The following is a 17,040-nucleotide window of genomic DNA, read 5'->3' as shown; positions in this document are numbered from 1 at the left end:
AACGACAAGGAGAACCTGCGTTCTGTGTCCTTTGTTGCACTTCTGGGGGGCAAATGCAGTTCCAAAACTATTTAGTCAAAGTGGATTCAGACAACCAGCTAACAACTCCTATGGGAATTACAGTGGTACCTCGGGTTACATACACTTCAGGTTACATACGCTTCAGGTTACAGACTCCACTAACCCAGAAATAGTGCTTCAGGTTAAGAACTTTGCTTCAGGGTGAGAACAGAAATTGTGGTCCGGCGGCGCAGCAGCAGTGGGAGGCCCCATTAGCTAAAGTGGTGCTTCAGGTTAAGTACAGTTTCAGGTTAAGTATGGACCTCCAGAACGAATTAAGTACTTAATCCGAGGTACCACTGTATCTTACTAGGTGGGAATTTTCTTTCCACTGAGGAATACTACTCCTAGGAAGTAAAAATGACTGTCCCCTAGTGAGTCAGAATATAACTAGATATTCAAATGTCACATGACTACATTACTATTGTAATTATTGCATAAATAATATGGTTGTTTGAAACTGCTCCCAGGAAAAACATATATTATTTTGCATGCGATAGCATTTTACGGTCCTGTGTGTTGCCTTATATAGCTTACGAATACCCCTTTTTTCTTGTTTCTTGTTTTAGATGGAGGACTCCATTTTTAAATTCTTTGGAAGTCAGACAAGGACAGTAATCCTGTACATCCCATCTTCCGGCAGCGAACAAGACCTCCTGTTATATCGGCACATCCTTGCACAGCACCATTATAGAGTTACAGTCCTTGAAGACAGGAAACTGAGGGAACATACAATCCCCAATCCAGGTGAGAAGACTTGATGGAGCCGTAGTATTTTCCCAACTGTAACACGATCAGATCATGAGGGAGAGGAGAGTTTAATGACCTTATATGCCACAGTTTATTATTCAGAGGGTTTCCAGGTCTAGGGTTACTGCATACTATTTTTATTTTATCTGCAGTTTTCTTTCACCTCAGTCACAGTGCAAAAGGCAAAAGGCAGCTTGAAATTTGCATAAGTGCATGCATATAGTAGATAGGAGCTCCATCGCGCTCTCACTACTGATGTTTGAAGCCAGGCGCACATAACGTTAGCCGCAATCCATATTTATCATGGGAAACACTTCTGTTTTATTTGTTTACATTCAAACCAGCTTCCATCTGATTTGAAAACGCAAGTCACGGTTAAGCTGAGGTGTGTACCTTAGAGACAGCCACTGCACATGTGCAGACAACAGCTTTGCTGAGTCAGAATTTGGGGGCGGGGTGGGGTTGCAGGCACAGAGAAACAAACTTGGTGAAGACATCCCTGCCCCCTCCCTGGTGTGTACAGCATTGTAGAAATGTGATTTGAAACACAATAGGAGTGGGGGGCAGGAATGACGTTGCTGCATTTTAAGTTGCTAATATGTACATAAGCCTTAGGTTAGGTTCTATACATTTGAAGCTCATCCAAAAAATGACTCTCCATCCCACCCACCCCCCAAATCCTGAGAACTGTTATGCCACCTCACAGAGGTATAATTCCCAGCGCCCTTAAAACAAAACTGCAGTTCTCAGAATTCTCTGAGAGAACTAATGTAGGGCTGCCATAAGTTTGGATTTTCCTGGAAGTATCTGGGATTTGTCCATTGGAAATATCATCTGGATGGAATTTCCTGAAATTACGAAAAATGTCCAGGAAAACCCGGACGTATGGCAGCCCATGTTGGAAATGTTGATTTTTTTGGAAATTTTCCTTTAAAATAGCTGGAAAACTTCATTATTATTATTATTTTGATTTTGCAAAGAAAGCTCAACAGCTTTGTGCCTGGGTTTCCACTTTTTGAAATATGGCAACCCTAACTAATGTGCTTTAAATGTGCATTTAGTCAGGCATCTAAAGGGCTTGAAGGAAGGAGCCAATCTGATCTCCTGCGACAGGAAGTTTCAAAGTCTTGGCACCACAACACAAAAGGCCCTGCTGGTGTGTTCCCATCAACCATACGTCTAATAGGGGCAGGACACAGAGCACAACACACACACATTAATCTGAGTGGATGGGAAGGATTACATAAATGTGTGAATGATGTTCAGCCTGAAGGCAGTGTCAGGCTGCCTGCTTCTCAGCTGTGAGGGGTGTGCGATTTATGGCCAACTCTTGCAAAGCACAGAATACTCTTTTCCTTAAAGGTTTGTAATCAAATACACTCTGATGCACTGCGTGGTTCACCAGTACAGGTGATGTTTATTCATGTTCTGAGATCAGCAGTAATAATTCCTTACATCCCCCCCCCCCACAGCCATAAAAGGGGATTTAAAGGCTTTCTTTCAACATCCAGATGTACCTGCAGCCTTGCCCATTTGGGAATTGTATGGAAAACATCAAACAGGTGACATTTTTAATTTGGGGGGGGAGTCTGTTCCATGAGCTGAAAGGGTTTGTAGCTTGCTTATGTTTCCAGATTTACAAATAAGCTTTTTGAATAAATTTGAGAAATGAAGTAACTTGCTTACATACCAAAGCGATGATCTTCTCTATAACAGATGGAAAATCGTTCCTTTTTTCTTGCTAGCAAATAACATTTCCATGTGTTTTTGCAAGCACAGTACTCGACGTACTCGTTTCTGAAAGCATATGCTTTATGTTGTGTCATAACATTTTCCTAGCAGAATGGCTCTGATGTATAAAAACGTGCTCTTATTTAAGAGAGCCAGGCTTTACATACTGAAACAGATGAACTGAAAATGGTAGAATAAGGAGACAAGAATCACTTCTCCTTGTCTAATGTAATTATCTGGGGTTTCTTCCTCCTTACTTCCAGGTTTCCAAATTCTGTCTCATTTATCTATATCCTAGAGTTAAGAGTAGTGTTTTAAGGAGTTTTGAAACACTGGCTTTGACGTAAACCAACAGATCAGAGTGATAATGGAGAGAGAAACTTTTCTTTTTTTATCTCTGCCCCTTGAATACATAATAGTTGTTCAGCAGTTAAGATTATTATGTGAAGTCCATGCTTTGATCCTTTGGGCTACTTCTTCATTTGAACCACTCATGGGGCTAGGAGTTGCCTAGAGACTAGTAAAGCTTACGTTTGCATGCAGAAGGATCCAAGTTCAATTCCTGGCATCTTCAATTAAAAGGACAAGGTAGCAGAACAAATCTAATGCCCGAGTTCTTGAATGCTGATGCCAGCCAGAGAGAACACAATACTGGGCTAAATGAGCAAATGATGTGACCTACTCTAACACAGGGACGCAGGTAGCGCTGTGGGTTAAACCATAGAGCCTAGGACTTGCTGATCAGAAGGTCGGCGGTTCGAATCCCCGTGACGGGGTGAGCTACCATTGCTCGGTCCCTGCTCCTGCCCACCTAGCAGTTCGAAAGCACGTCAAAGTGCAAGTAGATAACTAGGTACCGCTCTGGCGGGAAGGTAAACGGCATTTCCATGCGCTGCTCTGGTTCGCCAGAAGCGGCTTAGTCATGCTGGCCACATGACCTGGAAGCTGTACACCGGCTCCCTCGGCCGATAAAGCGAGATGAGCGTCGCAACCCCAGAGACGGTCACGACTGGACCTAATGGTCAGGGGTCCCTTTCCCTTTCCCTTACTCTAACATAGCTTCCTATGTCCCTAGTATATCGGACCCTCCAAGTGCCTCTATTTTCCAGAGATGGTCCCAAATTTACAGAAGCCATCCCAGTTTCTGATTTGATCCCAGAATGTCCCACTTTTCCTTAGGACACCCCTATTTTCATCAGAGAAATGTTGGAGGGTATGGAGTTTTGCAACCCTTGAGCCAAGGAGATAAGTAACTATACAACCATTCAAAGGCATCTGAAGGCAGCCCTGTAGAGGAAAGTTTTTTTAATGTTTAACATTTTATTATGTTTTTTATATATGTTGAAAGCTGCCCAAAGTGGCTGAGGCAACTTAATCAGTCCCTTCTTTGAAAAATTTTGGTGGGCCCTTGGCTCTCCTCTCCCTCCCTAGATAAAGGACCCCTGGACGGTTAAGTCCTGTCAAAGATGACTATGGGGCTGTGGCACTCATCTCGCTTCAGGCTGAGGGAGCCGGTGTTTGTCCACAGACAGCTTTTTGGGTCATGTGTCCAACATGACTAAACCGCTTCTGGTGCAACAAGATACCGTGACGGAAACCAGAGTGCACGGAAATGTCATTTACCTTTCCGCTGCAGCGGTACCTATTTATCTACTTGCACTGGCATGCTTTTGAACTGCTAGGTTGGCAGGAGCCGGGACAGAGCAACGGGAGCTCACTCTGTTGCAGGGATTTGAACCGCCGACCTCCCAAGAGGCTCAGTGGTTTAGACCACAGTGCCACCCACATCCCTTAGTAGTAACCCTCATATATCCCTATCAACTTCTCTAGGAATGGGCAGCTAGTAAATAACCATATTCCTTAAATTTCAGGCTGTTCATCCACAGCTACACTTGCTCCTAGTGCTTCTATACATGGACCATATCTTCTGCCTCTTCTTGCTCTTATTACAATCCAGTGTAATCAGAATATGTCATCCAAAGATAGCCACTTCCTCTTCTTTCTGAAGAGGACACACACACACACATCCAAAGAAGGATATAAATTCCTGCACAGCTTTTGGCCCAACAGTCCTATGCAGCTGCTGAAAAGGAGGCAGAATTAGCCATTTGGGTTGATGTTGGGGAGGGGAGAATCACAAATTATAATGGGAGGGACACAACACAGCTGCCATTCTGATCTACGGTTACTAAGACGCTCTTACTCATTTTACTTGCCATTCGACTGCATTTATTTTTACACCAGTTTACTTAGCATGCGTAGGACTTCTTGCTGAAGTCTGGTTTTGCCAAAAAAGACCTTTTAGAATGGACATAAATAGATGTAGCAAATTCAGAGGACGTAAACCATATGACATAAGGGCATAAAATGCAGAACGTATTAGAAACGTTAAAGGCACTGGTTTTGTCGGTCAGGAGAAGGAACCAAGTTAAGAGGCTCTTTCCCCACTAAAGAAAGGAAAAGGCAGAGTAGCTACAATCCCAAACCTAGCTGGAGGAACTAAGTAGGCAGCTTTCAGTGTTCAAAAGGAATTCGGCTGTGGAAACTGGTTTCCTGGTGGAGCTGCAGGATCTTCAACAAGCTGTAATCAGGAAAACAGGCAATACCCTTTCCAGCTCCTGCTGTTACAAAATCCAGTTCTGAGGTTACGTCTTGGCATGTAACGTTACCAGAAGAAGAAATTTTCCATATCAGTTTTGCGAGGCAACTATTCCATATGAATGTACGCTCACTCAGCAAGAGTTATAGAATCATAGAATCATAGAGTTGGAAGAGACCACAAGGGCCATCGAGTCCAACCCCCTGCCAAGCAGGAAACACCATCAGAGCACTCCTGACATATGGTTGTCAGGCCTCTGCTTAAAGACCTCCAAAGAAGGAGACTCCATCACACTCCTTGGCAGCAAATTCCACTGTCGAACAGCTCTTACTGTCAGGAAGTTCTTCCTAAGGTTTAGGTGGAATTAGTTGATGCTTTATGGGACTGGCCAGGACTTATGGGAGCGGAAGTCCAAAACATTTGTAGGCCACCATGCTGCGAACCCCCCAAAGGTCCCTCTTTTCCAGGAGCAGTCCCAGATTTACAGAAGCCGTCCCGGAACATCCTGCTTTTCTTTAGGACTGGCATCCCCAACCTGCGGCCCTCCAGATGTTTTGGCCTACAACTCCCATGATCCCTAGCTAGCAGAACCAGTGGTCAGGGGTGATGGGAATTGTAGTCCAAAACATTTGGAGGGCCGAAGGTTGGGGATGCCTTAGGACATCCCTATTTTCATCAGAGGGGGTATGGAGTTATGCAACCCCTGAGCCAAGAAGATCTTTATTATTGAATAAAAAGGTAAAGGACCCCTGACAGTAAAGTCCAGTCGCGAATGACTCTGGGGTTGAGGCGCTCTCTTTACTGGCCGAGGAAGCCCACGTTTGTTCTCAGACAGTTTTTCTGGGTCATGTGGCCAGCATGACTAAGCCGCTTCTGGCGAAACAAGAGCAGCAGATGGAAACACCATTTACCTTCCCACTGGAGTGGTACCAATTTATCTACTTGCACTGGTGTGCTTTCGAACTGCTAGGTGGGGTCTTTGCTGGGAAAGAGCAATGGGAGCTCACCCTGTCGCGTGGATTCAAACCGCTGACCTTCCGATCGGCAAACCCTAGGCTCAGTGGTTTAGACCACAGCGCCACCTGCACCCCTATTTTCATTGGAGAAATGTTGGAGGGTATGGAATAGGATGTTCCCAGGGCTTTTTTTTTTAGCTGGAGCTAACCAGGAACTCAGTTGCAGCACCTCTCAGGCAGGCGTCATTGCCATTCTACGCGAACAAGGGAAGCATTCATGGTGAGTTCCGGCCCCTCTTTTTTCTAGAAAAATAGTATTGGACGACCCTTTTTCCATTGGAGAAATGTTGGAGGATATGGAGAAGGCTCCAGTATAGCCACAACATGAGTCCATTTATACTCCCAACAGAATCAAATGGTGAAGCTTTTCGTAGACTGTGGCACTTCAGGTGGAGTTCATGCAAAATTCTTACACACATGTAAAAAGCGGCACATGCAGAAGGGTAGGCCAAATTTCTCATGGTAGCCAGGTATGTGTCTCATCTTCTGCATGCATACAAATAGCACAAATAGAGAAAGAAAGGTATGTTCAACTTCCAATAGCAGCCAGTTATGTATTGTACTGTGGAGAGTGTATTAACTTATGGTCTCTCTGTGTGTGGTTTGGGAGCTGCACAGTCAGGGGAAAAACAATGCTGTCCAGGGTTGTAAAGACTGTGGAGAGAATAACTGGGTGCACTCTTCCCACCTTGGATCAAATCTATGCTTCCAGGTGTCATAAGAAAGCTGCAGAGATAGTGCAGCAACACAAGCAACCCCTAGAACTATTACAGAGGGACTCATGCAATAACATTGCAAGCACCATCCAAAATGTGTTCACCGCACCAACACAGTCACATTTCGCACACTAAATAACCAAGAATGGTCAGGATGGAACCTGCGGAGAGAACAGCAAAGACCTGGTGAAGAGAGCACAGCAGAGGTTATATTTTCTGAGAATCCTCCAGAAAAACAATCTCTCAAAGGACCTGTTGATGGCATTTTACCATTGCACTGTGGCGAGCGTACTAACTTATGGTCTGTGTGTGTGGTTTGGGAGCTGCACGGCCAGGGAAAAAACAGGGTTGTAAAGACTGCAGAGAGAATAATTGGGTGCACTCTTCCCACCTTAGATCAAATCTATGCTTCCAGGTGCCATAAGAAAGCGGCAGAGATAGCACAGGATAGTACGCACCCCAGAAATGATCTCTTCCAGCTTCTGCTTTCTGGAAGAAGGTACAGGGTTATAAAGACTAGGTCCAGATACCTGAGAAACAGTTTCTATTCAAATGCAATTTTTGTTTTAAACACAGCGTAAGGTAGTCCTTTCCTGCCAACCTAGCAGTTCGAAAGCATGTCAAAGTGCAAGTAGATAAATAGGTACCGCTCCAGCGGGAAGGTAAACGGCTTTTCCCTGCACTGCTCTGATTCGCCAGAAGCGGCTTAGTCATGCTGGCCACATGACCCGTAAAAATTGTCTGTGGACAAATGCCAGCTCCCTCAGCCAGTAAAGCGAGATGAGCGCTGCAACCCCAGAGTCGTTCACGACTGGACTTAACTGTCAGGGGTCCCTTTACCTTTAAGGTAGTCTTTATGGGAGTATATTGTATTTAATTACAGTGGTACCTCAGGTTACATACACTTCAGGTTACAGACTCCGCTAACCCAGAAATATTATCTCGGGTTAAGAACTTTGCTTCAGGATGAGAACAGAAATCGTGCTCTGGCGGCGTGGCGGCAGCGGGAGGCCCCATTAGCTAGAGTGGTGCTTCAGGTTAAGAACAGTTTCAGGTTAAGAATGGACCTCTGGAACGAATTAAGTACTTAACCCAAGGTACTACTGTATGGGGTATCAGAGTTTTTAGGGGGTTAACCAAGCTGGGATAGCAGGCTTGTTGGTTTTGAATGTCTGATGTAGATTTTTTTCAATTTCGTTGTTCTATATGGGACAATGACAATAAAGATTATCGTATCATATATAACCTAATATGTGATTGTAGAATTCATCAAAATAAATAGCTATAGCAAACGGAAATAAAACCAGATGCCCCGAAGGGAAAAATGCTATAGTGTTCTGTAAACATCTGGTTGCCATCTTCAATTAGGGCTGAAGGACCCGCCTTTTAAAGGAACTGAAATATGTTTTTAAAAATAAATAAATGGGACACTAGGCATTCTGTTCTTTTCGTGGCTGGGGGCTAAAGGAAACACCATGGATAGAGAGGTCACAAGAAGCTCAGCTTTTCTAAACAAGAAAGTCTGAGAAATTTAAAGTGAACTGAACTCAAGTTCCAGCAGTATAAACAGTCCAACAGAGTTAAGGTTAAATAAACATGCCTGGGGACCCACCGATTCTAGTAGAAGCACAAATGTTCTTGTGCCATTAATGCATCCATTCTAGAGTAACCACGAGAGAAACGTCTTAGTAATAAAGTCAAGCAATAAATAAATAAATTGTGCAGTAAATAGCTTAAAAAGTACCACAACATTCTTGCCTTATTTTCTCTTATACAGAAGATGTGAGCACAACTGGCCCAGGACAAGCAACATTTATTTCTTAATTCAAAGCATATGTTGCAGGCATTAATTTTTTTTTCCTTTTGGAAAGCAAAATATTCATTTCAGTTGCACCCTTTAGCCCCGTCTTTCAGCAGAGTACGTCTGTAAACAAAAGCTGTGGAATGATAATAACACGTTCTTGCAGTTTAGCATTGCTTGTATAGAGATGTGTAGATTGTCGTACAGCTTTTGAGAGTCGGTTTTTCAGTTTACAGTGAAAACTTTCTGAAGCTTAAGGAGGATGAAAAAACAAGGAGGGGTAGGATGCTTAATTTCAAAAGTATCGTAATGCTGTAAAGAACTGTTAAAACACTGAACCCTTCATAAACATGCACAATAGGCATTTCTTTGAAATCTGTTTCCAGCCTTAAATTACATAATTAGGGTCTCAACTTCCGCCACCCCCAAAGTACCAGAGTTTCTTTCATTTTGTAACAAGGTTCTCAGTAATTCACAATTATTTGTAGGTACAGAACAGCTTCAGATGTTGATAACTGGTCACAAAAACATAACATCCTGCATTTATTTAATTTGTTTATTTTGAAGCAGGTTTCTGTTTCTTATGGATGCAAAGATAGTCTTGAAAATGTGTGAGCCCTGGGTGCTTTGATAATCCAACAGGTTTAGCTTACAATGTGGAGAATGTAGTTGCACAGGTCTAGATAATTTTTCCAAGCAAACCTTTTGGCCAATTCTATCCAATTTATTTATTCTTTGTTGGTCAAGGTCGATGGGAGGGTGGATGACTGGCACCTATTCTCATGCAAACAAACTCTGCGCAAATTCTAGATATATACAAATTCCGATGTAAGCTAGCTGGAGGTTCAAAAAAGCACACCTAAAGGCATGTCCCACTGAAATCAATGAACAGCACCCCCAGTGGATGTGCATTCTGATTCATGTCCTTTTAAAATATATTTTTAATACTTTTCAGGTTTATACATTTCATTAATTTTACAATCATTTTAAAATGTCAAAGTTTGACTCCCTTTCCCTTCTTTCTGCAGTTCCTTAAATTTATTTTTAAATATATTCTGCATATCCAAATTCATTTAATTATCTACTTTAAATATATACTCTTATGAAGCTTCAGGTTATTACAATAATCTTGCCAATGTTTTTTTATCTCTTTGCAATTTATCTGTAAATATTCAAGAAACCATTTCCGTTATTTTATAAAAAAGTTTGCTATCTTGATTTCTTACTCTTCCGGTAAGTTTTGCCATTTCTGCATATTCCACAAGTTTTTGTATCCATTCTTCCTGTGCTGGGACTTCTGCTTCTTTCCATTTTTGGGAAAGTAACATTCTTGCCAGTGTAGGCACGTCCATGAATAAGTTTCTATACAATTTAGGTAGTTGTGTCCCTACAATTCCCAAGAGAAAGGCTTCTGGCTTGTTGTTCTACAAACGTTATTTTGAACATCTTTTTTCATTTCTGCTGACCCTAAATTAGTGGTTGTGTGACTTGGCCCAGCAAACAGAATCAGTTACATAAAACATTGTTTGCAATAGGGACCTGGTTGTAGGAAGCAGGAAGTCAATGGGTAGTCGGTGAAGGTTCCCACAGGGTGAGGGTTCAGGGCAGCAGCTAACAGTATGTGGAGCTAAGAGAGATGTGATTTCAGAGGGCAATCTATGATTCTATGATTCTAGGATGGTTGGCATGCTGGGGCATTGCGTGCCGAGGTCCCCAAGCCACCCCAAATAACTCACACCCCACACAGAATTTTTGTTTGAGGTTTTTGGCATGATTTTTGGCCACAACTTTATTTAAATACAAAAATGTGAGTGGTTGCGTAGGCATTGGTTGCAACTATCTGCCCCCGGTGGGGACAGACTGACATTTCGCAAGCCTGCGAAAGCCAGAAAAGGGGAATGCATTTTGGGGATAGCGATGGAGCAGGGAACCTGCCCTCAGCCCTCCCCAAAAGCAACCAGGGGCTTTTGTGTGGCCCTAGCCCCTTGACAGGGTTCGGACAAAAGCAATGGTGAGCCCCTGTATTCCTTTAATGGAATACCCTTGCAGCAACAGCATTAGAGGGGCAGGCACAGCCGATCCATGCCCCTCAACCAACCAAACCAAAAACCAATGCCTAACCGCAACCTTACAAGTTGTGACGATTTGCTACGCAGCAGGCAAAAACCAAATGGCCCCAGCCAATCAGCCAGATGGACAAAATTCCTACTGAGCCCCTGCCCCAAGAGCAGACGACCCCATAACAGGCATAGCAAGGTCAATGCAAACAACCCTAAATATAGGGGGGTGGGGTGGGCGGGTAATCAGATGCACACAGCGAAAAGAGGAAGCTCTATGCTTCGTGCAGGGAGTTTTAAGGTTTCAAGTTGTCAATCACAAAATGGCAACAATAACTTCTTCCCAACAACAAGGGAAGCCCAATCACAACAGTGGCCAATGATCAATTAGCCCGCCCCACAATTTTGGTGTGTCTTGTCGGCCCCCACCGCAACCCGCACTCTCCATGAAGGAGAACACGCTTGATCAAATGTGCTGCTGGAGAGGTTCCGGGCATGGAGGGAAGTCGAAAATGTTGTAATCCGCTTGCAGGCGGAGTCAGAACTCAGGAGCAGCTCTTTCTCATACTGTAGTCTCCTTGGATGCCAGAGGCCTATTCCAGATATTCTGGAGGGAGAAGTTCTGGCTTAGAAACCAGCTCTTGACAGATGCGTCCAGTATGTAGGAAGCAGGCCTTGGGACTGCCAATATGATGAGCGCATTCTGCGAAAGTCTGAAGGTTCATCCAAAGTACCATGGTCCAGGACAGAAACAGAAAAGCACAGCGTGCTAGGATTTCTGTTATTTGTTTTCAGTTGCAAAGGTGTGTTCATCTTGAAATAAATAGATGTTGGTACAGTGGTACCTTGGGTTAAGAACTTAATTTGTTCTGGAGGTCCGTTCTTAACCTGAAACTGTTCTTAACCTGAAGCACCACTTTAGCTAACGCCGCACCACCAGAACACGATTTCTGTTCTCATCCTGAAGCAAAGTTCTTAACCCGAGGTACTATTTCTGGGTTAGCGGAGTCGAGAGCCAGTGTGGTGTAGTGGTTAAGAGCGGTAGTCACGTAATCTGGGTAACCGGGTTCGCGTCTCCGCTCCTCCACATGCAGCTGCTGGGTGACCTTGGGCCAGTCACACTTCTGTGAAGTCTCTCAGCCCCACTCACCTCACAGAGTGTTTGTTGTGGGGGAGGAAGGGAAAGGAGAATGTTAGCCGCTTTGAGACTCCTTCGGGTAGTGGTAAAGCGGGATATCAAATCCAAACTCTTCTTCTTCTTCGTCTGTAACCTGAAGCGTCTGTAACCCAAGGTACCACTGTACGTCTTTCTTCTCCTTAGGCATGCCATTCATGGCGCCTTAAAGCTGTAAAGTCTCGTTTAATTTCCTCTGTTTATAGAAGTGTTCGTATATTCATCCTGACAATGTTTCATTCGTTCCATGACAATGTTTAATTCGTTCCATGGACACAGAAGATAAATAACAATGGTGCTGTGAATGGGGAAGGCACTATTCCTAATGCATATCAAGACAATTCTGTTGGGTAGACTCATTCACGTTGATTAACAGAGTTGGCTGGGTTACATTTAACTTTCTGTCCCTCTGATTAGCCAGATGATGTCTTCCTGTACTCCTGATTCTTCTTTGGGGTGTAAAACTGGGCTTCTAACAGGTGCCCAGGGGAAAAGCAGGGATCTTTTCTGTGGGACCATCCTGTAGCGATGACAGGATGTTGTCAAGAGAGCAGAGTGCTGCCATTTGATGTTTGTACCTTAATACAGTCTTAATTTATTGTGCCTGTAAAGGAAAGCTAAACAGACAACAACAGTAGCAAACCAAGCACAAATTCAGTTTTACTAATTCATGTGTTAGGCTTGTGGCTCTCGTTATGTTTGTTTCCCTTCTGTGTTAGGGTTTTCAAAATTTAAATATCTTTTTTCCTATCTACTACCATTCATACTGAAATTTGGCATTATTACTGTGATATCCAAATCTAGTCAAACATCCAAATCTAGAGGACCCATTCGACTCTGAAGACGACTTAGTCAGATGTATAGTCAACAAGTTGTATGTTTTACTTTGCTTGAGATTGTGGAAGGAATTTGCATGTGGTTGCAGCTGGCTCTTATATACTAATAAATAATGATTTAATAGCCCTCTTCATATCTTCAGTAGCTTGTTGCTATAAACGGAAACAGTACTGCACAGTTGTTTGTCATTGTGATAATCGGATTTTAATAGCTGTTGCTTGCCTGCCACCGAATTCTTGCTTCCAAGATGGACCCCACAAAGGTTGACAACTGATCAGCAAAAAAACAACAGCCAGGCCTTCCCTTCTGCCTTTAATTAACAGTTTTCAAAAATAAGCAGGTGATAGCATGATGGTGAATGATAATGTCTGAACAGTGGAAAGTTGAAAAGTTGCAACCTCCCAATTGTCCTGGTACATACTTGTCCCATAACTGTGGCAGTTTTTGGAGACATCTCTCAAGTCCGGAGTAAGTGTTGGCACTTGAATTCCTAGGACAGCTGCCAGCTGCCTGGGCTCCAGTTCCCCAGTACTTGACACTTGCTCTAGTTCCTCCACAATGGGCAGCTGTGGCTGCGAACCTCAATTTTAATTTCACACAACCCCCTGGAGCAACATTACGGCAGGCATTCCAGGGCATTGTGGGAAAGCAAAATGGCAGCTCCCTTGGAGTGTTCTTTGCAGTGCGGCAAGCCTAAAGGCATATCCTCTAACAATTCTCCCATGAAAATAGGGACGTCCTAAGGTAAACAGTTCATGGCCACTGGTCCCATCACCTCCTGGCAAATAGAAGGGGAAGAAATGGAGTCAGTGAGAGATTTTACTTTCTTGGGCTCCATGATCACTGCAGATGGTGACAGCAGCCACGAAATTAAAAGACGCCTGCTTCTTGGGAGAAAAGCAATGACAAACCTAGACAGTATCCTAAAAAGCAGAGACATCACCTTGCCGACATAGGTCCGTATAGTTAAAGCTATGGTTTTCCCAGTAGTGATGTATGGAAGTGAGAGCTGGACCATGAAGAAGGCTGATCGCCGAAGAATGGATGCTTTTGAATTATGGTGCTGGAGGAGACTCTTGAGAGTCCCATGGACTGCAAGAAGGTCAAACCTCTCCATTCTGAAGGAAATCAGCCCTGAGTGCTCACTGGAAGGACAGATCGTGAAGCTGAGGCTACAATACTTTGGCCACCTCATGAGAAGAGAAGACTCCCTGGAAAAGACCCTGATGTTGGGAAAGATGGAGGGCACAAGGAAAAGGGGACGGCAGAGAACAAGATGCTTGGACAGTGTTCTTGAAGCTACCAGCATGAGTTTGACCAAACTGTGGGAGGCAGTGGAAGACAGGAAGAAGAAGAAGAAGAAGAAGAAGAAGAAGAAGAAGAAGAAGAAGAAGAAGAAGAAGAAGAAGAATAGTAGTAGTAGTAGTAGTAGTAGTAGTTTGGATTTGATATCCCGCCTTTCACTCCCTTTAAGGAGTCTCAAAGTGGCTAACATTCTCCTTTCCCTTCCTCCCCCACAACAAACACTCTGTGAGGTGAGTGGGGCTGAGAGACTTCAAAGAAGTGTGACTGGCCCAAGGTCACCCAGCAGCTGCATGCGGAGGAGCGGAGACGCGAACCCGGTTCCCCAGATTACGAGACTACCACTCTTAACCACTACACCACACTGGCTCTCAGGAGTGCCTGGCGTGCTCTGGTTCATGGGGTCATGAAGAGTCGGACACGACTAAACGACTAAACAACAACAAAGGTAAACAGGGAGATTCTGGGATCGAATAAGAAACTGGGATGGCTTCAGTAAATCCGGAAATTCTATCCCTGGAAAATAGGGACACTTCAAGGGTCTGTAGAGGAGTCACTTTGCCCAGGTCACCTTCGTTCTTCGAACCACCCCTGTCTCAAGTACACATTTTGTGTTTATTTTTTTCATTTCATAAAGTTACACAAGGTTGTTTTGCACGCTACAAGGGGCTATTTTGGCATTGGGGTTTTTGCACTTTTCTTCTTTACGATGCAAAATATTTTTGAAAGTAGCCCAGTTTATTTTAAGCCCGTTTGTCCTATGAGGTCTTTGTTTTTGGTACCTCCGTTTGCAGAATAATATTCTCCCACTCCAAAAGCTCTTCGGATGAAAGAATGTTTGCCTTTCTACTCCTACCAGCCCTTTGTTCATCTGCATTGCTTGGCCAGCTTAGGCATTCCAAGTGGTTCGTTCCGAGGGCAGCGTTCTGAAGAGCGTGTGAGGAGAGAACGTTATCTTGCTGCCATCTGCTATCTTGATGAAAATATTGATCCGCATATCTATGAGAAGCCAGTTGTCAATATGCTGCTTAATGTGTACAGCACGCTGCCGGGATCTAGACAGGTAAAGGAAATATGGAGCTTAGCTGGCCACCTTTCAGTGAAGCTAAAAGCTCACCAGAGTAATTCCTGAGATCTGTATTCAGAGTGGTGCTGAAAACGCCAAGGTTGCAGGTTCGATCCCCATATGGGAAGGCTGCATAATTTAATAATAATAGTAATAATAATAATAATAATAATAATAATAATAATAATAATAATAATTTAGTATTTATACCCCACCCATCTGGCTGGGTTTCCATAGCCACTCTGGGTGGCTTCCAAACAGAATAATAATAATAGTGATAAAGTATCAAACCTAAAAAACTTCCCTAAACAGGGCTGCCTTCAGATGTCTTCTAAAAGCCAGATAGTTGTTCATTTCCTTGACTTTTGATGGGAGGGCGTTCCACAGGGCAGGCGCCACTACCGAGAAGGCCCTCTGCCTGGTTCCACATTCCTGCATTGCTGAGGGTTGGCTTAGATAATCCTCAGGGTTCCTTCCGACTCAACAATGTGATTCTGTAACATACTATTCTGGGCAAATACACATTTATACCATTTTTCATCCAATGAGCTCAATGTGACATACATGGTGGTTCTCCTTCTCTCCATTTTGAGCCTCCCAGTAGTAGGTTATGCTGAAAGACTGTGACTGGTGAACTTTATGGCTAAGTGGGCCTGCCTTTGAGACCTGATCTCCCAGGTTCTCGCCCGGTCTCTACCCGCTAAGCCGCATTGGGATTTGTAGTCTCATTTCCCCCCATAATACTCTTTAGCTGTGGTGATTTGAGTGCCGTTCAGTTTCGACTAATGGTGTCCATTTGCACTGTGCTTCCCTCTGAAAATAAATACTTGTGTCTATACAGGCAAAAGGGATGCGGGTGGCGCTTTGGGTAAAACCTCAGCGCCTAGGACTTGCTGATCGCATGGTCGGCGGTTCGAATCCCCGCGGTGGGGTGAGCTCCCGTCGTTCGGTCCCAGCTCCTGCCCACCTAGCAGTTCGAAAGCACCCTTAAGTGCAAGTAGATAAATAAGTACCGCTTTATAGCGGGAAGGTAAACTGCTGCTCTGGTGCCGGTCGCCGGAGCAGCTTCATCACGCTGGCCACATGACCCGGAAGTGTCTGCGGACAGCGCTGGCTCCCGGCCTCTAGAGTGAGATGAGCGCACAACCCTAGAGTCTGTCAAGACTGGCCCGTATGGGCAGGGGTACCTTTACCTTTATACAGGCAAAATAATTCTGACAAGAACTGAGAGGAGTCTTTAGCTGTACAGTGGTATGTCAGGTTAAGAACTTAATTCGTTCTGGAAGTCTGTTCTTAACTTCAAACTGTTCTTAACCTGAGGCACCACTTTAGCTAATGGGGCCTCCCACCGCCGCACAATTTCTGTTCTCGTCCTGCAGCAAGGTTCTTAACCCGAGGTACTATTTCCGGGTTAGCGGAGTCTGTAACCTGAAGCGTGTGTAACCCAAGGTACCACATATTAGTAAAAGTTGTGAAACTCTGCACAGCATCAAGTGAGGCCCTGAGTCTTGTGTCCGACAAATGCTACTTCATAAGCAACAAATGCAAGTGGCACCTGGACAATTTTTTAAAATAGTTGTTTCCTATTGTGCTTCTCTTTCTTTTGTACAGATGAATTAAGCTCTTGGGATCTTCTGATCTGCCTATCTTCCAGCAAAGCCGACCACGAAAGTTGCTTAAATAGAGTAGAATCACATGGAGCAACATTACTTCAGAAGGTATGGTTCAAAACTGTCATCTTTGTTTTTGACATGCCCTTAAGTAGTTATTGGCCCACCCAGTTAGATGCTAGTTCTGGGACCTTTATCGTACGTTTTTAGTGTTATAGCTATCCAACCGGTATGGGAATTTGCTGGTGTTAGAGGAGGACCACTGTGTGAATGATGTCTCAGGTGCAATCTGCAAAAACTCTACTTGAAAGACCTCTGAGA

The 17,040-nt window shown here is 44.0% G+C and overlaps 1 protein-coding gene across 1 annotated transcript in view; it reads left to right on the top strand.

The window, feature by feature from the left end:
* CPED1 (cadherin like and PC-esterase domain containing 1) overlaps positions 1 to 17,040 on the top strand; it is a gene marked incomplete at its 5' end in the record, with an annotated part of 127,931 nt that overhangs the window by 19,088 nt on the left and 91,803 nt on the right. The window contains 2 exons of the mRNA XM_082239544.1: positions 630 to 807; positions 16,721 to 16,827. Coding sequence (XP_082095670.1) covers positions 630 to 807; positions 16,721 to 16,827 — 285 coding nt within the window. The remainder of the gene's footprint in view (positions 1 to 629; positions 808 to 16,720; positions 16,828 to 17,040) is intronic.

This window comes from Podarcis vaucheri (genome assembly GCF_965113315.1).
Source record: "Podarcis vaucheri genome assembly, chromosome: 10".
Taxonomy (NCBI): domain Eukaryota; kingdom Metazoa; phylum Chordata; class Lepidosauria; order Squamata; family Lacertidae; genus Podarcis; species Podarcis vaucheri.
Note: the sequence above shows the minus strand (reverse complement) of the source record. Positions and strands in the feature narration are given on the sequence as shown.